General features: G+C 39.7%; 1 protein-coding gene across 1 annotated transcript in view; it reads right to left on the bottom strand.

The window, feature by feature from the left end:
- Window positions 1-327: 327 nt before the first annotated feature.
- The window catches only part of LOC106877441 (protein limb expression 1 homolog), a 40,688-nt gene continuing 16,734 nt past the window's right edge, over window positions 328-24,281 (bottom strand). The window contains exons 2-5 of the mRNA XM_089340906.1: window positions 9,258-9,617; window positions 7,797-7,960; window positions 6,224-6,364; window positions 328-2,244 (exon numbers count right to left, since the gene is read on the bottom strand). Coding sequence (XP_089197032.1) covers window positions 1,831-2,244; window positions 6,224-6,364; window positions 7,797-7,960; window positions 9,258-9,519 — 981 coding nt within the window. The 5' untranslated portion in view covers window positions 9,520-9,617 and the 3' untranslated portion in view covers window positions 328-1,830. The remainder of the gene's footprint in view (window positions 2,245-6,223; window positions 6,365-7,796; window positions 7,961-9,257; window positions 9,618-24,281) is intronic.

Genomic DNA, 24,281 nt, shown 5'->3' with positions numbered 1-24,281 from the left:
AATTCAACATTTCAATCCGCTTCTGACAGCTGCAACTAATTTTAGCTGATTCTGAAATTCTTTGCTTTTAGTTTCTTTGTAAAAGATTCAAGGCCAATGTTTGGTGGTAGTGGCAACAGTGGTGTGGTGTGGTATAATGGACGTAAGTTAACGCTAACGCAAATACATTGCTACTGGTAATAAAAGAGGGGACATGGAACACAAAAAAACAAAAAAACATTTAGTCCAAAGATCTAACACCACCTAGGCAGGCAGTCTCTTGGGGGAAAAAAATTCAGGCAGTAAAAATTATAATAATAATAATAATAAAAAGAAAAAAGAAAAGAAAATATTTCAAACGTTATATTTCTGTGATCTATGGAGCTTTGAAAAACAAATGCTCAGTTACTTTTATGATGGCAGTTATTTTTGGCATGACAAAAAAAGCTGCTAAGTAGAAGATGTAATTCAGTACAAAATACTTGATAAATAAGGATAAAAATGAAAATAAATAAAATAAACATGATGATGCTGATGATATATATGTGTTTATTTGTATGTATGTGTGAGTGCATGTGTTTATATATGTGTATGTGTGTGTGTGTGTGTATATATATATATATATATATATATTATTTAAAAGTTCGATTCGGTTCCATGCGACTTAAAGTTTCTCAGGCCTCTAACAGAGGCTGTCTTTTTCCAGGTTTTAGATAACCGAATCGAAAACCTGAAAGAGACAGGCTTCTGTTAGAGGCTTGCGAAACTAAGTTACTGGAACTCAAACGGTTTTAAATAATACATGTAACACCCACTAAAAGTATTGAGTGCCCTTTTCTTCCATTTGTCCACTCATTCAGGTATATGCATATATATATATATATATTTTATATATACTACACACACACACAGATATAAGGTGTTTAATGTATGGTAAGAGTAACAATGATTTTCCTCAATTCAGTCTCTCTTTCTCTCACTCTTTGACACACACACACACACACACACATACACAAGAACAATAACGTATCCATAATACAACAAGAGTTGGCACGAGAAGGCAGAAAACAATGAAAGAATTGCAACATCTGATTCAAAGATGGTTGTGATGAGGTAAAAAAATCCTTTGTTCATTAAAAAAGACAAACCCCAAAACAACCAAAAAGTCTAAAATTGTAACAAGTGTAATGAAAGGGGATCAATACTAAAAGCTGTGATATAATGATTGAACCCCCTTCAATTTGAGATGGCTACAATATATGAAATACTTGTTAAAATTGTTTGGTGTTCAAAGCATTTTAAATGTAGCCATTGTAACATTAATTTTACTTCAGTTCACCCCATCAGGAAGACATCAAAACTGGTGGTAATCTTGCAAAATTTAAGAACTGATAGAAGACAAGATTATGACTGAAGATGGAGCAGACAAGGAGATGTTTTATCTGCTGTGTTTTAGCAAATCTGTATTTTTTTTGTTTGTTTTTTCCTTTTTTTGCGTTTTCAGATCACCAGCAACCATTTTAAATTCACAGCATTCAGAAAGACAACAAAGCTGGCAGTAATCATGCAAAATTTAGAAAAATGATGATAGAGACAAGGTTAGGATTGAAGAGGGAACAGACAAGATGTAATGTCTGTCTGTCTGCAGTGTTTTTTTGGTTTGTTTTTTATCTCTATCTTTTCCTGTTCAGTTCACCAGAAGTCATGTAGATTCACAGCATCAGGAAATGTGACAAAGCTGGTGCCAATCTTTGCTAAATTTAAGAGACGATGATGGACAGATTAAGATCGAAGAGGGAGGAGACAAGGAGATGTACTATCAGCACTGTTCTATCTAACGTGAGATTTCCTTTAAGCCACACTATCAGTTGGTCTTATTTGACTCAGTCCTAACATCAGAATGTCTCTTTTCTCCTTTGGGAAACGCAGTTCTCTACCAGCGAGCCGAGCGCTTTCCAGTTCTTGCTCAGCAACTTCTAATTCGTGATCAATAATTCCTGCAGTCTCCTGCTCCCTCGTGATCCAGTCGAGAGCCATCTGTGAGCGCATATCATCGTCTAATGCACGGTGGGAGTAGTGGGCAAGAACTTCTTGCCGAGAGCAGTTCCGCTCCCGCATCGCCTTTAAGCTACCATTCCAGTGCAGCAGTTGGAAGACGGTCATCAATTCTTGAAACTCTAGCATTGTTCGGCTCTTGTTTGCTTCCAACATGAACTTGAAGGCCCCGATTCCTGTGTTAGCATCCTCAGCATCTTCTTTCTTTCCCTGCAAAGACGAAAGAAATGACTTATGAGTGGACTGGAGATAAAAGCAAGAATGAGCTAAAGAGGTAAAAGCGAAAGTGAAGAAAGTGAAAAGACGAAGGTGGAAGCAAGGCAGAAAGTGAGGAAAAGTAAGGTGACGCAAGGACAACATTGTAGAGAAAATAAGCAATTATTTAGATAGAGCAAGATGAAATGTGCCAGTGAACTGCTAGCAAACACATGCGCACACAGATAGACAGACAGACATGTAAACATACACATATATCATCATCGTTTAACGTCTGCTTTCCATGCTGGCATGGGTTGGATGGTTTGACAGCAGCTGGTTAGCAGGGAGCTGTCCAGATGCCAACTGTCTATTGTGGCATGACATGAGTACATATAGAGGTTTGTATGGATAGACACACACACACGCACACAGACACACATACATGCATACAGGAATAAAACATTTTAATTATATCAGGTCTTAAATTTTATAAACAATTTGGTAGACAATGGCAACGATATTAGGAGTAATTAACTGATAAATGACCATAAAGTCTTAAGTTTAGATTCGTTACTGTTGTGGCTTGAAGGCAGGCTGTATAATGTTTTGTCCTCTGTCCACCACACAGAAGAAAAAGACAAGGAAGAAGGATAAGAAGAATGGACAGAAGAAAAAAAAGGCAAACATGATGATGAAGAAGGACAAAGAAGAGGATGAAGAGGAAAGATAGGACAAAGATGAAAAGGGCAACAAAGAGGATGAAGAAGAGGACAAAGAAGAAGAGGGAGAAGAAAACAACAACATTTTCGAATTTTGACCCAGGGGCAGCAATTTTGAAGGCAGTGGATTAGTTGATTACATTGGTCTTAGTATTCACTGATGAGAGATAAAGTTGGCATTGGTGGGATTTGAACTTAGAACCTAATGAGTGAGAAGAGATTTCACTAAGCATTTTGTCTGGTATTCAGCCAGCTTGTCATGATAATAATAATAATAATAATAATAACAATAATAATGATAATAATAATAATAATAATAATAATAATAATAATAAGAGCAATGAGAGAACGCAAACCTCTGCCAAGGCAGCACCCACATCCTCTCAATGATTAGCTGGAGATGATTTTAAAAATCAGAATATCTGAAATAAACTCGACTGCTCTCACAAACGAGGATACTAAAAATGAACCTGACTGCTCTCAAAAATTAAGTTAAAAAAAACAGGAAAAATAATCCAGAATCCTTGTTCAGTATTGGATGAATCCCAAACTCTAATCTGTTCATGCAAGTTCATGAGGCCAAACATCCCTGAAAGTTTCATCTGAATCCATCCAGTGGTTCTTGAGATATCTTATCCACAGACAAACAAACACAACTGAAAACAGTACCTCTGCCTTCACTAAGGCGGTGGTAATAAATAATAATCCTGTCTATTATAGGCACAAGGCCCAGAATTTTCGGTGAGGGTGGGATGTTAGTTGATTACATGAACCCCAGTACTCAACTGGTACTTATTCATCAATTCAGAAAGGATGAAAGGGAAAGTTGACCGCGGTGGAATTTGAACCCAGAATGTAAAAAATGGATGAAATGCTTCCAAGCATTTTTCCCAGCATGCTAACGGTTCTGCCATATAAATATGGTGTTGTTGTGGTTCTTTACGTTATTGCTGCTGCTGTTGTTGTTGTTGTTGTTGTCGTTTTCCAGAAGTTTCCATTACAGTTACCATTGATACCGGCATTGCTCTTTTTGTTGTTTTTGTTTTTGATCTTGCTGTTCTTGTTCTTGTTGATATAGTTCCTCTTATTGTTGTTTCTGCTGCTGCTGCACACTGTTGCTGCAGCTGTTGTTGTTGTTAGCAACATCTTTGCTGCTGCTGCTGCTGCCAGCATCGTTGCACTTGTTATCGCTGTCATGGCATCAAGACGAAATCCTGTTTCTCCTTGACGATAAATCAATTCCATCTCCAACCGCAGCTGCGTTTGGTGTTAAAACTGCATTCACAGAATACCAGGCTCTCCATTGATTACCATTATTTCGTTGCACTCTGACATTTTTCAAAAATTGGGGAAAAAAAAAATATGTGAATTCTTGACTTCACAAAAATGCAAAACAAATATTACTGAATTACCCCCTGCCAAAAAAAGGGGGGTGTAATTACACAGAAATGTTACCACCACAAACAAGCTGAAATGCTTGATTAAACACAAATTATGGAGCTCCAACTTAGTATGTCTTCTCCGTATGGTGGCCATAATCTTATAATTTTGTTTGTTCCTCTGTTACTTTGCCCGTCTGTAATGCTTCCATGAGATTAATTGCAGAGGAGAAAGGGAGATAGGGGAAGGAGAGGTGGTGGTGGTGGGTGAAATGTGTAATTTTTTTTTTCGTTTTGAACCAAGTTTTGTTACCTTTGTTACTTATCCCATCTGTAACGCTTTCATGTAATTAGTTGAAGGGATCAGCAAAGAGTGGAAAAAAAAAGGAGAGAGGAAAAGAAGGTAAGGCGAAGAATGAGAGAGAGAGAAGGAGAGTGTTGTGTATTAAGTCTATAAAATTGTGCATAAAATATATAAAATCATCATCATCATCGTCGTCGTCGTTTAACGTCTGCTTTCCATGCTTCACTGGTACTTAATTTATTGACCCTGAAAGAATGAAAGGCATAGTTGACCTTGGCGGAATATGAAATCAGAATGTAGGGACATGTAGCGAAATACCACTAAGTATTTCGTCCAGCATGCTACCAATTCTGCCAGCTTGCCATCTTATATAATAATAATAATAATGATGATGATGATGGTGGTGATGATGATGATGATGGTGATGGTGATGATGGTGGTGATGGTGATGATGGTGGTGATGGTGATGATGGTGGTGATGATGATGATGGTGGTGATGGTGATGATGGTGGTGATGGTGATGATGGTGGTGATGGTGATGATGGTGGTGATGGTGATGATGGTGGTGATGGTGATGATGGTGGTGATGGTGATGATGATGGTGATGGTGATGATGGTGGTGATGATGATGGTGATGGTGATGATGGTGGTGATGATGATGATGATGGTGGTGATGGTGATGATGATGGTGATGGTGATGATGGTGGTGATGGTGATGATGGTGGTGATGGTGATGATGGTGGTGATGGTGATGATGGTGGTGATGATGATGATGGTGGTGATGGTGATGATGGTGGTGATGGTGATGATGGTGGTGATGATGATGGTGGTGATGGTGATGATGGTGGTGATGGTGATGATGGTGGTGATGGTGATGATGGTGGTGATGGTGATGATGGTGGTGATGGTGATGATGATGGTGATGGTGATGATGGTGGTGATGGTGATGATGGTGGTGATGGTGATGATGGTGGTGATGGTGATGATGGTGGTGATGGTGATGATGGTGGTGATGATGGTGGTGATGGTGATGATGATGGTGATGGTGATGATGGTGGTGATGGTGATGATGGTGGTGATGGTGATGATGGTGGTGATGATGATGATGGTGGTGATGGTGATGATGGTGGTGATGGTGATGATGGTGGTGATGGTGATGATGGTGGTGATGATGATGGTGATGGTGATGATGGTGGTGATGATGATGATGATGGTGATGGTGATGATGGTGGTGATGATGGTGGTGATGATGATGATGGTGGTGATGGTGATGATGGTGGTGATGGTGATGATGGTGGTGATGGTGATGATGGTGGTGATGGTGATGATGGTGGTGATGATGATGATGATGGTGATGGTGATGATGGTGGTGATGGTGATGATGGTGGTGATGATGATGATGGTGGTGATGGTGATGATGGTGGTGATGGTGATGATGGTGGTGATGGTGATGATGGTGGTGATGGTGATGATGGTGGTGATGGTGATGATGGTGGTGATGGTGATGATGGTGGTGATGGTGATGATGGTGGTGATGGTGATGATGGTGGTGATAGTGGTGATGATGATGGACAGAAATAAGCAATTACCTTAAATGCAGCTAAAGCATCACCAACAGCTTTCTCAATGAAATCGTCAGAAATCTTTCGAGATGGATGTTCATTGAAGACAGAGTTCATGAGGGCGATTTTCGCAGCACTTCGACGGGCCTCAGCTTTTGTGGAGCAGTTCTTTCGAGGAGGACGACGAAAAGCAAAAACAAATGGAAGAAAAAAAAGAAAAGGATTCGTTGAATCTTTTTTTTTTCACATGAATTTGAATGGAAACCTAAACAATTTCATAATGTTGTTTTAGCCCAAAGATCAACCCTGGTACAGTAGCAGATCTATGATTGAAGACATTCCAGCGATGACCATCCTGTCTGTTATTCAGACAGACTGTCTTAGAACACTTAGCTGCCAGGTCAACCCTCATACGGTAGGAAGCCTATGATCAAAGACAATCCAGGGATGACCATCCTGTCTGTTTTTCAGAAACAGTGTCTAGGACTACACTTCGCTCTCATGTCAACCCTCATACAATAGGTGGCCTACGATTAAAGACATTCTAGCCATGACCATCCTGTCTGTTATTCAGACACTATATGCCTCTAAAAGAAGTTTTCTCAAGACAAGTACCACAATTTAGAAGGCTTTCAATGGAATATATACTTTTAGTATGATATAAAGTCTGCTAAGATATATATACGACGAGTTTCTTCCAGTTTCCGTCTACCAAATCCACCGACAATGCTTTGGTTGGCCTGGCGCTGTAGTAGATGACAGTTGCCCAAGGTGCCATGCAGTGGGACGGAACCTGAACAAACTTCTTAACAACACAGCCATGCTTGTGCATACACACACACACACACCTTCCCCACCAAATAGGAACCCTTTCCATCCCTTATTCCCATTATCCTCCCTTCCTCACTCACACTATCTTCTCCAGCCACCTCCTTTCTGTGCTTACAGTTATCCCTCACCTCACCCATCAAGCCTACTCACTACGGGCTGTCCACCCTCATAAAACCAACACCTCTACTATTCCATGTATATCATCCCCCCACCCTACAATCTGATCTGTCCCTCCCGATCTCTGTCCTATCTTATATGTATATGCGTGCGTGCGTGAATATATATATACATATATATTCACCATGATAGGTCGCTAGCCACTATACCTTCTTCTATTTTCTCTCCCTGTTTATTTCTGTGTTCCTTTCTGTCGAAGAGCGTAGGCTCGAAATGTAAAAGACTTTCTCACTTCCCGAGCATTAAACTAATACATCTGTTTGTTGTTTACACACCCGTCTTCGTCTTTTGCTTTTTTGTAAATTCTCACTATATATATATACACACACACACACACATACATATGTATGTGTGTGTATGTGTATACATGGTATATATATGTACATGTATACACACACACACATTCTTAATAGCAAAATGACAGTATTTCATGTAATATATTGGCTACAGAAGTAAGATTTGAACCCACGACTATGTGGCTACTAATCCAACATTTTTTTCCCTTACAGCCACCGGGTCTCATTTGTGGATTCAAATTGGAAAAAAAAAAGAAAAAAAAAAGGAAAAAGAAATAGACTGGGTAAATACTCACCTGGAAACTGCCAAAACAGCTTCCTCCGGGCAGCGTGACATAACAGACGTAGGGCATGGCATTAGATGGCTGAGACTCATAGACGACAAGCGCTCCGTTTTTTAAATCAGCTCCTCTTTCTAATTTCATCTGCCAAAATTCCTGAAGAGCTTCTACAACATTAACTGAAAAACAGAAAAGAAAAATAAGACGAAAAAAAAAAAACAATTACAATCCTTTAACATTTAAACTGGCCATATCCAGCAAGAAACATTCCATGTATTTTATGTTCAAACTGGCCAGATCTGGCCTCCCACTCCTACCCTACATTATCATTCTAAAAATAAACAGTTACCTCATCAAAATCTCAAAGCTACAAGATAATGCATGATTAATTTTTTTTTTTTTTTTAAAAAAGGATTATTTCACAAGCTGTTAGATATGGTATGTCAGGTTTATAAATTATACTGTGTAACATGATTTTTATCCTTAGGTACCAACTCTTGTTTCCTATTTGCTTACCCCGAGAAAGTATGAAAAATGGCTAATATTTCCTTCAAACATTGCTTTTCTTACAATATTTATTCAAATCCCAAAGAATTCCTCTCAACACAAGGCTATGATGCTCTCCCTACTACTCCTGCTCATCATCAGAGATGCACATATTGTCAGCCACTGAGGACATGCTCAACTGGCAACGATCACGCTCGAACGGTGCTCTTAGCGCTCCACTGGTACAGGTGCCATCACGATTCCGCTTTCGCTTGCCCCAACAGTTCTTCGCAAGACGAGTTTAGTGTCCAATGAAGGAGACGTTGGCATGGGAGCCAGTCGTCGAATTTAGTTCGATTTCGATTTCACTTGCCTCAACAGGTCTTCGCAAATGTTATAAAGACAATTTTCTAAACTAGGTATAGGCATCGTTTTGTGAGAAGTAGGCTGCATGAGACTTGGCTCATCGTCAGGCATTACTAAAAAAATTCAAAGTAATTTTTCATGTATCATCCAGGCGCAGGAGTGGCTGTGTGGTAAATAGCTTGCTTACGAACCACATGGTTCCGGGTTCAGTCCCACTGCATGGCACCTTGGGCAAGTGTCTTCTACTATAGCCTCGGGCCGACCAAAGCCTTGTGAGTGAATTTGGTAGATGGAAACTGAAAGAAGCCCGTCGTATATATATATATATATATATATATATATATATGTATATATATGTCTGTTTGTGTGTCTGTGTTTGTCCCCCCAACATTGTTTGACAACCGATGCCGGTGTGTTTACGTCCCCGTAACTTAGCGGTTCGGCAAAAAGAGACCGATAGAATAAGTACTAGGCTTACAAAGAATAAGTCCTGGGGCTGATTTGCTCGACTAAAGGCGGTGCTCCAGCATGGCCACAGTCAAATGACTGAAACAAGTAAAAGAGTAAAAGTTTTGTAGGCCGCAGTTTACCCACAACTGTTTAAAACCAAGGAAACTTACTTACCTCTACCGTAACCATGTGTGTGCTTGGCAAAACTGTTCACCACGGCATCGACTGCCTCTTTGAGGACGTGCTTGCTCTTTGGGTCAGTCATTCGTTGATAGCTCGCCTGGGCAGCCTGTCTATAGACGAGAGGAGGCACAGAGGACTGAGAGGCTCCACCTGTGCCACCTGCCACCTTTACACCGGCTCTCTGCGGAACATTCGATCGGTTTATGTGGGCATTGGTCCTGGGAACGGGTCTGTGCTGTGATGTCATAGCCATCGTTGGAACAGATGTAACTGTGACTTGGAAATATACGGTTGACAAAGGACAGACGAATCCAAATCCTGAATTCACAGCAAATTTCTAAATGACACAGGCTGAAATAGAGGAGAAAAAAAAAACAAAAAACAATTAAAAAAACAATAAATATGAGTGGAAATAATAAATTGAAATTGATATTTCAGGAGTGGCTGTGGTAAGTAGCTTGCTTACCAACCACATGGTTCCGGGTTCATTCCCACTGCGTGGCACCTTGGGCAAGTGTCTTCCACTATAGCCTCGGGCCGACCAAAGCCTGTGAGTGGATTTGGTAGACGGAAACTGAAAGAAGCCCGTCGTATATGTGTATATATATATATATATATGTATGTATGTGTGTGTGTATGTTTGTGTATGTGTTTGTGCCCCCAACATTGCCTGACAACCGATGGTGGTGTGTTTACGTCTCCGTATCTTAGCGGTTCGGCAAAAGAGACTGATAGAATAAGTACTAGGCGTCCAAAGTATAAGTCTACTAAAGGCGGTGCTCCAGCATGGCCGCAGTCAAATGACCGAAACAAGTAAAAGAATGCTCCTTCAGCATTCAGAATATTCTCTAAAATCTAATCTTTATTTATTCACATTGTTTTGAATTAATCCTGCATTATCTCATAACTTCAAAATTTCAATGATGTGATTATGTTTATTTTTAGAATGACATTGTAGGGTAGGTGTGAGAGGCTGAACCTGGCTAGTTTAAATGCTAAAAAAATTTAAAGAACTAAGCTTTAGAAAGTTTTAATTATTTCCTTGTCAAAATATCTTCTTTTATCTTTCACTCATTTCAATCTTTGGACTGTGGCCATGCTGGGGCACCGCCTTGAATGGTTGACTCAAATCACCCCCCAGCACTTATTTTTTAAGGCCTCGTGCTTATTCTATTGGCTTTTGCTGAACTGCCAAGTTACAGGGATGTAATCAAACCAGCACCAGTTGCTAAGCAATGGCACAGGACAAAACTCAAACATACAGACACACGCAGTGGGATTGAACCCGTGATTGGGAAGCAAGCTTCTTACCACACACACTCTATTTTACCAATATTTTATGCAATTCCTAATAACGTTTACTCTTTTACTCTTTTACTTGTTTCAGTCTTTTGACTGCGGCCATGCTGGAGCACCGCCTTTAGTCGAGCAAATCGGCCCCAGGACTTATTCTTTGGAAGCCTAGTACTTGTTCTATCGGTCTCTTTTGCCGAACCGCTAAGTTACGGGGGACGTAAACACACCAGCATCGGTTGTCAAGCGATGTTGGGGCAGGTGTTTTCAAGCTGTGGTCCGCAAGGACAAGACAGGGGGTCCGTGGACAGCAAATACTTTTTATGGGCAATTTGATTTTATATATGTTTTTTAATTGAAATCTTTTAATTGACAATAAACCTATTTTGTTAAATACTGTTAAATAAATAAATGTAAAAATGTTATTTTAAGCAAATATTTATGTATAAATTTCATAAGCGTTTATAAGGGGGTCCCTAAGGTAAAGCCTGAAATACAAACACAGACACACAAACACATATATATATATATATATATACATATATACGACAGGATTCTTTCAGTTTCCGTCTACCAAATCCACTCACAAGGCCTTGGTCGGCCCGAGGCCATAGTTATTTTTTCAAAACATCGAATGGCTTTGGGGGTCCTGTAGTATAAAATAGGAACCGAAGGGGTCCCTAGACAAAAAAAAAAAAAAAACGGTTGAGAACCACTGGTTTAGATCCTCCCCTCCTTGGCTCTGAGTGACATGTTAGTATACATTTGTGGCAGAAATACACAATCTACATGAATAAAAAAAGTGATGTAGTGATGTGTACTTACTAAAACAACCTAAGTAATTCTCTCACCATTATAACCAGCACCACCATCACTGCCACCTCCACTACTGCACCCCCCACCCCCCAACCTATCTTACAGCAACAGGGGGAAAGGAAAGGGGTTGAAGCTGGGGAGGCTGGATTTGATAAAATTGGAGTAAGGGTCGAGTGTTTTTATATTTATTACAAGATAACACTTGTAAAGTGGCTGTCATAGAGGGAGAGAGAGAGAGAGAGAGAGAGAGAAAGGAAAGGACCAGAGAGAGAGTAAAAAAAAATTTAGGGGTTTTTATTCTATGGTGGTGGTGGTGGCGTGGTGAACTAGTTATGCCCTGGAGGGGAGGGCAGGAGGAACAAGAGACAGATTAATGCAGCTGTCAGAGGAATTCATGTTAACACACAGACACACATACAAACACATTGTGTACACAAAGACAAGCATATACTTAGAAGCACACGCATGTGTGTGTGTGTATGTGTATATATATATATATATATATATATATGCACACACATAGACACACAGTGGTGTTCCAGTCATGATACCCCTCCCCCTGCATGTTTTTTTAAGTAACAAAAAGAAAAAAATAATCCAAATATATATATATACTAAGTTGGCAATATCAAAATACTATATACATACATGTGTGTGTGTGTATATATATATATATATATATATATATTTATTTATTTATATAAGGGCATTACTATACAATAATATATATGTATGTATATGTATATATGTGTGTGTGCATGTATAAATATGTGTATGTGTGCATATGTATGTAAATATATATATATATATATATATATATATATATATATGAAAGACTTTTCCATTTTTCCCCACCAACCATTAAACTAATACACCTGCTTGTTCCCACACCTGTCTTTGTCTTTTTTCTGTATATTTGAACTATATATATATAGGGTCATCCTATAAATAATGTGAGTTTTTGTTATACTACTTTTATTTTTCAAAATTAAAGTAAACAAAGTTCTTTTTTAATCTAAAATATACTCTCCTTCATTTTCTACAATGCTCTTCCATCTATTTGGTAGACCTGCAAAGCCCCTCATCCAAAATTCACTTGTCCGTGAGGAGAAATACTCCCCCGTTACTGTTCTGACCTTGTCTACAGAATTCATATTTTTTCCGTCCAAATGATTTTGAAGACTATGGAATAAATGATAATCAGATGGGGCAATGTCTGGGAAATATTGTGGTTGGGGCATCGTTTTCCATTCAAACTGCTCCAACCTTTGGAATGTCATCCTCGCTGTATGGGGCCGAGCATTATCCTGATGGAAGAACACCTTTCATCTTGAAACCAAAGATGGTCATTTTTCTTCTAGCGCTGACTTAAGCCGCTCAAGCTGCTCACAGTAGATCTCCTTTGTTATCATTTGGTTTGGGTTTAAAAGTTCAAAGTGGACTAAACCTTTCAGATCTCACGAAACAGATAACGACATCTTACATGGGTGAAGACCTTTTTTAGCCTGAGGTGCCAGTGTTTCTCCTTTCCCAACCCACTCTCCTCGGTGCTTGACATTTTTATAGAGAACCCATTTTTTGTCACCAGTCACTATTCAGTCCCAAAAAGGTTCATTCGTGAGATGTGACAGCAAAGAAGAGCACACATAGACTCTCTGCGCATGATGAGACACGGTAAGTTTCTGAGGAACCTATTGACTGAATTTGCTGACATTTTCAATGTCACGCAGATGTCAATGAATGGTTGACAGACCAAATCCAAGCTTCTCTGCTAGTTCATCAATAGTTATAATAGGATTTTGTTCCACCAGGGTTTGCAGGACATCCTCGTTGAACACTACATACATATATATATATATATATATATATATATATATATATATATATATACTCTAGATATACATATATATATATATTGGGCTTCTTTCAATTTCCATCTATCAAATCTACATGTATGGCTTCGATGAAGCCAGGGCGAGAGTAGAAGATGCTTGCCCAAGGTGCCATGCAGTGGGACTGAACCTGGAACCATGTGGTTGGGAAGCAAACTTCCTACCATCCAACAACACCTGCATCTATCATGTTGAATGTTTTTGCTGATACACCATTAATGCCAAGGAACCTTTAAGTGTTTTAAAGTGGCTCCACATTGAGATCGTATCAACACTCTTCCAAGTTCATGACTTGTTCTGAATGAGTTTCTGAGACCCTACTTAAGTGCTGTTGTTGCCAACACACACAGGCACATATACAACACACAAATATAACACACATACAGCACATGACACACACAAACACAAGTAGAACACAAATGCACAGATACACACATACACATGTACAACACACATGCATACACACACACATAAAATACACATGCACACACATTCACATGTACAACATACACACACATGTACAACACATACACATGTACAACACACATGCACACACATACACATGTACAACACACGTGCACACACATACACACGTACAACACACATGCACACACATCACATGCACACACATGCGCACATACAACACACATGCACACACATGCACGTACATCACATGCACACACATACGCACATGCAACACACATGCACACACATGTACAACACATAAGTACAGATACAAGTACAACACACACGCACAAATGCATGTGTAACACACACAAACTCTCACACACATATGTATAATCCACACACACACTTAATGATTATTAGTTTTCTACTTCAGATATTACAAACATGAAAAAACTGCAGAGCTGTGTGTAAATGAAATAAGATAATGAGGTACAGGCCACATACATACTTTACATACACACTCACAAACATACACACATACAGAAGCACACATGCAGACACACACACACACACACATACATACATATCCACATACACACATATATAAACATACATGTGTGCATACGCACTGTTAACCAAAAGAAGAGAATACGAAAAACAGATGAAAGAAAACCCAGATAAAAGAATCAAGAAGAGAGAGAGGGAAAAAAAAACCCCTTATTATTATTATTATTATTATTAGCCTGAGGTGATGTATCCAGCAAGTTAATTGTTCCAATATTCAGACTTTTAAGTTCTAGTTTTACATTTATTATTATTATTATTATTATTATTATTATTATTATTATTATTTATTATTATTATTATTATTACACGTTTATTTATTCGTTTTTTTTTTTTGTTTTTTGTTCTTTTTCCCTTAAAGATTTCCTGCCAAATTCTTGAATTCAGTTGAAAGAAAATTGATTTTTTTCTTCCACCTTTAGATCCAGTTACACGTTTCTAGGAACAACATCTGAGAGGAACAGGAGTTATTTTTGGTCGACTATATTCTCTTCTCTTTCACCTATCTTCAAATCTGTTTGAAGCAAGGAGCGAAGAATTCTGCAGAGGAATTGTGTTAAAGTCATCATTCCTATCAACTAATGTTCTTTTTTCTTTCTTTTTCGTTCTTTTCTTTTTTTACAATTGTTGTTGTTGTACTTTTCAAGAAACTATATTGTATGTTGGGCAAACCTGTTCAAAACATTTACCCTGTTAATCTCTGGTTTAAAATACTTGCACCTCTGGACATGTTTAAAATACTAGAGTGTACAGGGATAATCATTAAAATACTAGGTACATTGGGATATTTAAAAATACTCGGTACATTGGGATATTTAAAATACTAGGTACATTGGGATATTTGAAATACTAGGTATATCGAGACAATGTTAAAATACTGGGTATATTGCAAAAAATATTTAGAATACTGGGTATATTGTGATAATGCTTAAAATACTGGGTATATTGTGATAATGCTTAAAACATATGTAGATATTTCAATGATTAAATATTTTGTTATGGTTCTTTCTATGAAGAACCATTATAGCACAATCATCATGATGGAGAGGACCAAGTAGAAAAAAGCAATTAAAAAAAAAAAAAAGGGGGCTTTGTGGTAAGTAGCTTGCTTACCAACCACATATATATGGGTTCAGTCCCACATATATATGGTATCTTGGGCAAGTCTTCTATAGCCTCGGGCCGACCAAAACCTTGTGAGTGGATTTGACAGATGGAAACTGAAAGAAGCCCCATCGCATATATATGTGTGTGTGTGTGTGTGTGTTTGTACCCCCCCCCCCACTATCGCTTGACAACTGATGTTGATGTTTATGTCCCATAACTTAGCGGTTCGGCAAAAGAGACCGACAGAATAAATACTAGGCTTACAAAGAATAAGATCTGGGGTCGATTTGTTTGACTGAAGGCGGTGCTCCAGCATGGCTGCAGTCAAATGACTGAAACTAAGCAAAAGAATAAAAGAATATAAAATCAGTTTCCCCAACATTCCAGGATAAGGTTATATTGTAAAAAAATATTTAAGGATCTCCTCTCCCTCACACTTGGTATTCCAAAAAAAAAAACATAAAGACTCTAACTTGAAACATGGGTGAGGACCTCACAAAATGTTTAAAAAAATCTATGGAAACACGAGACCGAATGAAATGGTAAAAATTTATCAGAGGAAATTACAGAGTTTTTGAAACTATTTTGTCACCCAAGTCCCTCCTGATTCAGCCCAGCTTTGCTTACTCCTGCTCCATGCGACCCAACCCGTTCTTGAGGTCAGCGGTGTGAAATTTGAAGAAATATCTCACAAATGTCTGGGTGGCTGGCTGGGATGAGGCGGCAGAAATTAAGTGCAACACGAGAAGAATGGAGAACGAGCGGTGCCATTAGGGAATAAGGAAGAGGAGGAAAAAACCTGTTAACAGACAGTACCCCCCCTACCAGTGTACTCCTTCCAACAGTACTCTCAATTACAGAGTGACTCAAGAGAATGAATGGAAGAAGCAGGGCAGACAGTGGTGGGGGGGGGGGAAGAAGAGGGGGGGAGGGTAATGTCATGTCAGCAGAAAGAAAGAAAGGAAGGAAGAAAAAAAAAAATGGTAAAGACTCTCAAGGAAAGAAAATCAGGACAGACAAAACTTTGAGCAATGATATATATTATGTCAGTGGTAGGAGGAGGAACACACACACACACACACACAAGCGTGTACACATATACATGCATACACATGCATGCACATACATGCATGCATACACACACACATTCGTTATTCTTTTACTGGTTTCAGTCATTAGACTGTGGCCATGCTGGGGCACCATCTTGAAAAATTTTTAGTCGAATAGACCAACCCCAGTACTTATTATTCTATGAAGCCTGGTACTGATTCTATTGGTCTCTCTTGCCGAACTGCTAGGTTATAGAGATCTAAACACACCAACACTGGTTGTCAAACAGCAGTGGTGGGGGACAGAGACCACAAAGACACACACACATATATACATATATGATGGGCTTCTTTCAGTTTCCATCAATCGAATCCACTTACAAGGCTTTGGTTGGCCCAAGGACACTCGCCCAAAGTGCCAGGCAGTGGGACTGAACCCAGCACTATGTGGTTGGGAAGCAAGCTTCTTACCACACAGCCACTCCTGTGCCTATTAGCAACAGAAGCAGTGTTAGTTCTTCTTTATATCTTAATATCGATATACTATTGAAAGCCACAAAACTGCAGTAGTCATCTTGAGAAAGCTTCTTGTATAGATGTATTTCGCTAAAAAAGTGCAGAAGTCAGGCTCATGCCATGAGTAATTACTCAGGGTAAGCAGTTGGTGACATTTATGTAGTAAAACACACAAAACAATAAGCGAAACACAGGCGTGTGACTGAGTTGGAAGCAGATTTACTTCTGCCTTTATAGTGCGTAAAGAAAACGTTGTTGTAGGAATGTACGCAGCACATGTACTACAGCAGTACTATGCGTAGCTTTAATACTGAAATTGAAAGGCAGGGGCGAATTATGCCTACATAATCTATAAAAAAATAAAATATTTTGCATTTTATGCATAGTAATCAGAGTAACCTTCATAATTTTATTGAATTAGGTGCTTATTTTACCATAAAAGGAAAACGTTACTATCGATCTATTTCATTCAGGGTAAGCAACTGCCTACCTTGCCTACCCAGGTGGTACATCTCTGGCAGAAGTCTATCAGCCATGGTGGAATTGCTGAATCAGGATTTCTGTGTCTTTGCACATTATCAGCAGCAAGTATCTGCTATTAATTGTGTGCTTAGACAAATTTTGCTTCTACAGACACAGAAAACTCTCCTCTTCATCGACATTATTATTTAACCTCCATTTTCCATGCTGGTATGGGCTGGATGGTTTGACCCGAGCTGGTAAGGCTAGAGGCTGCACCAGGCTCCATTGTCTGTTTTGGCATGGTTTCTACAGCTGGATGCCCTTCTTAATGCCAACTACTCTACAGAGTGCACTGGGTGCTTTACATGTGGCACCAACGCCGGTATCAATTCTGCTGTGGCGGAGGGGGTCTTCTTGAGTATAACGGGACATCAGGTGTCTCAGTCCTTTGCCATCTCCTTAACAAATCACTGGTGTTGCTAATGACAAATTTTTACCCAACCTGACAGCTGAGTTTGTTTGTTTTACAATGCTGCTTCACATGCCATGTATTTTGTTCCAGGCTGGTTCCTGTAGCATGAAGTCACCTCATAATTTCTACAGATTTCTTACAAAGAAGTCAACGCCTCCATTCTTTTAATAGCTGTCTTGCTAGTAATATCTAAAAAAGCTTAATGTGGTGAGCTGGCAGAACCATTAGCATGTTGGGCAGAATGCTTAGAACAGTGGTCCCCAACCTTTCCACTACCAAAGACCCCTTTTATTTAAATGAGTTCTCTCATGGACTCCAGGACATGTTCATGGACCCTCACTACTACCTTTGCAGACCAGCAGGGATCTGCAGACCACAGGTTGGGAAACACTGGCTAAGAGGCATTTTTTCAATCTTTATGTTCCAAGTTCAAATTCCGTCTAGGTCGACTTTGCCCTGCTATCTCTAGTGGTTGAACATCCATCACTGATGAGACCAAAGAAGGTTGAAACCACGTGATCTGGTGTTCTTGGTGCTGGAGGTGGCAGGGATTTATCTCCCTGCTAGCAATATAAATGAGGTCATTTTGCACCAAAATGCCAATATGAGATTTTTTCTCATGGTAAATACCGCAGTAAAGTTTGTTCTAGCAGAACATCCGTGTTTAAGTGGAGATAAATACTACTTAACTTGTGAGACCTAAAAGGGTGCAGAGATGTGTGTGTATGGGGGAGGGGGTGTCTTTTTTTTTTATATCAAGGAATAGGAAGCAGTTGCAAGTGAGAGATGTCAGCCATCACAGTACTGGCGGTGCCCCAGCATGGCCACAGCTCATGAGCTGAAACTAGATAAAATGAAAAATGAAAATGAATGAAAGTGCCATACCCCAATACCTACAGTTTATATAGTCACCCAAACTCATACACAGACATACACAAACATGCACACACAAGGAGACAGAGATAGATACACACATACATACATACATACATACAAACACAAACACACACACAAGCACATGGATATGCAGAATACATACATACAAATTGTGCACACACAAATATATATATATATATATATATATATATATATATGTATACACACATATATATACATACATATGTGTATGTGCATGCACACTGATGCACATGCATGTGCACAAAAAAATAATGGACAAAGTCAATGACTATTTCAAAGGTTGCAAGATGCAACGAAAATTTTAGTAAAAATAGATAAGTAAATTAGTGGAAATCAGACCGGTGAGTGTTAAATTAATTAGGCACTAAAACAGTATGACTCTCCCCAGACACACACACACACAAAAAAAGCAGTTTTTCTTCAAATAGATGCCAAAAGTTTGGGAGTGCAGAAAGAGGAGGGCAGATGGGGGTAACAAGATCTCACCATCTTGCTCTAGGGGTCTGTCTGGGAAGAAGGGTCAGATGTGGAGGAGGGGTGAGGGGGTGTGCAAGTGTAGGCATAGCAAGAGAGTGTAAGGAATTATGAGAGAGAGGGGGGGGGGGGAATTTGGAAATAAAAGAAGGCAGCTGAAGAGAGGAAGATATATATTCTTCAAAAAACTGTCAAATGTAATGAATTCTCAAATTGAAAAAGCATTTCCTGGCATTAAGAAAGAGAAGAGTGTGAGAAGAGGAGAAAAGGGGCAGACCTCTTTCACACAGTATGGTAATTCTGCAGCGCTTGGAATGGCAGCAGCAGGGAAAGCGGAAGGGAGTGAGAAAAAAAGGAGGGGAATAGTGAGGGTGTTGGTGAGAGGAGCTACAGTAATAGGATAATTTCAACAGGAAAAAAAGAGGGGGTGGGGGAGAAGAGGGGAGCCGAGAGGGCGCTTGATTCCTTCCACCCCGCCAACCTACACCCCCCCTCCGATAATTTTACAATACCAGTCATTAAGGGAGCTCTTAAAAAGGTAATAATAATAAACGGTTTCTGAGGAAATTGTGTGATTAGATGGAGGGGGGAGGGGATTTGTAGGAGTGGGAGACAGAGAAAGATTAGATATTAACCAGGTTCATTTATTGTTTACAGAACATCTAGGAAGATGTGGTTGAGAAGAGGAGATGGAGGAGGAAACAAGGCGGGATAGATCTTGTCATTTTTTTTTTTGAAGAAATTTCTTTCTTATGGCGTAGTTTAGGAAAAATTTGGCTGCTGTTTCTAACAGGTTGAGAGACCACGTAAAACTTGTTGTGCTGTTCCCATGGGGACAAGCAGTCACGACTTCTGGTATGTCCAGGAAGGGAGGTTTCCAATTGGGCTGTGTGGTAAGTAGCTTGCTTACCAGTCACATGGTTCCAGGTTCAGTCCCACTGCATGGCACCTTGGGCAAATGTCTTCTACTACATCCTTGGGCCGACCAAAGTTTTGTGAGTAGATTTGGTAGACGGAAACTGAAAGAAGCCAGTCGTGTATATGTGTGTGTGTGTGTGTGTGTGTTTGTGTGTGTGTGTGTGTGTGTGTGTCTATGTGTGTGTGTGTGTGTGTGTGTGTGTGTGCGTTTGCGTTTGTCCCCCATCATCGCTTGACAACCGATGTTGGTGTGTTTACGTCCCTGTAACTTAGAGGTTCAGCAAAAGAGACCGATGGAATAAGTACTAGGCTTACAAAGAATAAGTGCTGGGCCGATTTGTTCGACTAAAGGTGGTGCTCCAGCATGGCCGCAGTCAAACGACTGAAACAAATAAAATTAAATAAAAAACAATGAAGGAGGGAACAAGGAGGGACAGATTTTTTTTTAAAGACGTTATGGTGTAGTCTAAGAAAGATTTGACTGCTATTTCAGGCTGGTCAAGAGACCACGTCAAAGTTTTGTGCGCTGGTCCCGTAGGACAAGCAGTTACGACTTGCATGTCCGGCAATCGAGGCTCCCGATTGGCTAAAATTACATGAATTTAAATGCTTTCGTCGTCTAGTTTCAGTCATTTGACTGTGGCCATGCTGGAGCACCGCCTTTAGTCGAGCAAATCGACCCCATGACTTATTCTTTGTAAGCCTAGTATTTATTCTATCGGTCTGTTTTGCCGAACCGCTAAGTTACGGGGACGTAAACACACCAACATCGGTTGTCAAGCGATGTTGGGGGGGACAAACACAGACACACACACACACACACATATATATATATATATATATATATATATATATATATATATATGCGATGGGCTTCTTTCAGTTTCCGTCTACCAAATCCACTCTCAAGGTTTTGGTCGACCCCCAAGGTGTCACGCAGTGGCACTGAACCCGGAACCATGTGGTTGGTAAGCAAGCTAATTACCACACAGCCACTCCTGCGCCTAAATTTTTTTAAAATTAATTTCTAGAAAAAATTTTTAAAATGCAATTTTCGTCACCAGAATGTAAACTACATCAGAACTATACATTTTTGAAAGTAATATGTTGAAAATTTGAAAAACTTCAAGTGGTTGAAAGAACATGAACAAGACCCAGAAAGATAAATAATTCGTGTGGTTTAGCCACAGGTCAGTTCCTGAGTAAGCAAGCTGTCTATGACCGTAGGCATTCCAACCAGGACCACACTATCGTATAATGTGCTCCCTATTGAAAAAAAGGGATGAGGGATCCACGGGATGTTTTGACTCCTATTTCTGGCAGGTAGTGTTACCGCATAGGGGCTTTTACCCGTTGGCTGATAAGGAGAGTGTGTGAGGGACGGGGAGACGACGGAAAGCTGAGAGCGAGTTACGGAAATATGGAAGAAAGGATCTTTTCAATCTCAGTCACAGATTAAAAGATTTTTTTTTAACAGTTTGAAACTTCGGATACTTCGGTTGAAAATAATGAGAGAGAGAGAGAGAGAGACAGAGAGAGAGAGAGAGAGACAGACAGAGAGAGAGAGAGAGACAGAGAGAGGGAGTGAATACAAGAGAGAGAGAGGGAGAGAGGGAGTGAATACAAGAGAGAGAGAGAGAGAGAGAGTAAATACTACGGGAGCAAGAGGAAAAGAGAAAGAGAAAGAGACAAAACTGCGCGTGCGAGCATGTGTATGTGTGTGGGGGAATGGAACTAGAGAAACGAAGTGAGGAGAGAGAGGAGGAGGAATAAAGAGAAGGGAGAGAGAGAGAGGGTGGTGGTGGTGGTGTGAGCAAACCCGAGATAATCTGAAGACATTATGAGGGTAATAAATGAATGTTTATGTATGTATGTATGTGCGTGTATGTAGGTATGTGTACATGAGCGAGCAAAAAAAGCATACCGTACGTATGTATGTACAAATGAGTGAAAGTATGTCATGAAATCGTGTGGAGAAAAATATATACAGGAGCAATAAAAAAAAGAGATTCAGTCTCCTTTCTCTAGCACCACCGCCGCCACGATTCCCTCCCTACACAGTCTCCTTTCTCCTCCTCCTTATCTCACACCATTTTCAGTATGTCACCACCCAACCCCCTACTGCCACCCAGCCAAGTTTTTTTTCTTTCTTACAGCCTCACCATCGCCACCATCACGCTAACAACCATAATCCAGTTGACTATGTAAACCTTAAAACAGTGAAATTCCAGTTGAGATTCCATTGAACAGATTTCAAACAGATTCAAACTTGCTCCCCGACTCAGGGTCAAACCTTAAGCCGATTCTTCCCCTATCGCCACCACCGCAACCCCCTACAACCCCCACACACAGAGTCAATAAAACATCCAATTATAACTGGATGAAGACCCGATATTTTGCTGAGGTAGGGATGATATTACAATAAAATATGTCAACACACACACACACGTATATGTGTATACATATGTTGACATATATAAATACATGAGCCCCATGTGATGAGAAACTAATAGACTAACGTCCATTAGTATTAAAGCGTCTGTACAAGTGTTGGTACGCCTTTTGTATAAATAAAATATCTAAGTCTACATTGAAATGCATTGAGTCATTTTATAACCACGGCTTTCTTAATCAGGCAATTAAGATAATCATTTATTAACATACATGCACTTATATAGACGTATACAATGATACACCCACCCATATATACAAACGGTTCTCTAAACAAACAAATTGAATAACGAATGGTGGTTCTCACATGAGTTGAAATTTGATCTACGAATTCTGAGCATACTACACAGGCATATGTGAAGCCGAGAATGGTATATAAAAACAATTTGTTAACGTCCATGTACACATTTCATATAGCATGGAAATTTCCATATTTTATAATAAGAATATTTAGTTACTTTTATTGCTAAAAGCCACCAAAGATTGACAGAAGCAAAACAAAGAGGAGAAACGAGCACATATATACACACACATGTATATAATATACATGGTGTTTGGGTTAAGTTTGACAGTTTGCATAAAAGGAAGAGAAAACGTAATATCCCATCCAGAAATGGAAGTATTTTAAAAGATCAACAAGTCCCACTGCGTAGCACCTTGGGCAAGTGTCTTCTACTATAGCCTCGGGCCGACCAAAGCCTTGTGAGTGGATTTGGTAGATGGAAACTGAAAGAAGCCCGTTGTATATATGTATGTATATATATTTCGAAACGTCTAGATAGAATAGAGACAGCTGATGAAGGGATATTCCAAGGGGCTTTCCGTTTTCCTATGTGTTCGTTCCGTTGTCTGTAGTTTATTGTTCTAACGTCCTGTACCCTGATATGCATGTATATACACATGTAGATGTAAGTATGTACATATATGTGTGTATACATGTATATATATTCTTTGTATTATATATATATATATATATATATGTATGTGTGTGTGTGTGTGTGTTTGTGTGTCTGTGTTTGTCCCCCCAACATCGCTTGACAACCGATGCTGGTGTGTTTACGTCGCCATAACTTAGCAGTTCGGCAAAAGAGACCGATAGAATAAGTACTAGGCTTGCAAAGAATAAGTTCTGGGGTCGATTTGCTCGACTAAAGGCGGTGCTCCAGCATGGCCACAGTCAAATGACTGAAACGAGTAAAAGAGTGATAACCACAGTGGCAATCGATAAACAAACCTATGGGAAGCGGTGGTTAACTGACATCACTCACAGACAGGTTAATCTCTAAGAAATTAAACCCATTAGATTTGAACTGGACTATTATTATTGCTGTCGGGAGCTGGCGCGCCGATTGTTGCAAAGTCAATCGGCTGTAAGTCGGACAGGTCGTAAGTCGACGGCAACCTGTATACAAATATTCCAGACTGCATGTCTTACAAGGTCACCAACTGATTGTCCTGAAGTCACTCAATAACTATTCCAGACTCTCACCCATAGACATGCTGTCTCTTTGCTCTTACAACAATGGCCTCTGTTCTCAGAACTGGTTGGTCTCCTTTCACCTCCACTCAGGCTTAGTGACTCAATCTCCACTCTTCCTCCTCTGACACATATTGTCTTCACTTCCTCCAAGGACTTAACACTAACGAGGACACTCAGTCCGTCTTCTTCAGATCA

Source organism: Octopus bimaculoides, chromosome 24, assembly GCF_046866305.1.
Source record: "Octopus bimaculoides isolate indiv1 chromosome 24, ASM4686630v1, whole genome shotgun sequence".
NCBI classification, from domain to species: domain Eukaryota; kingdom Metazoa; phylum Mollusca; class Cephalopoda; order Octopoda; family Octopodidae; genus Octopus; species Octopus bimaculoides.
This window is presented reverse-complemented; position numbering and strand designations above follow the sequence as displayed.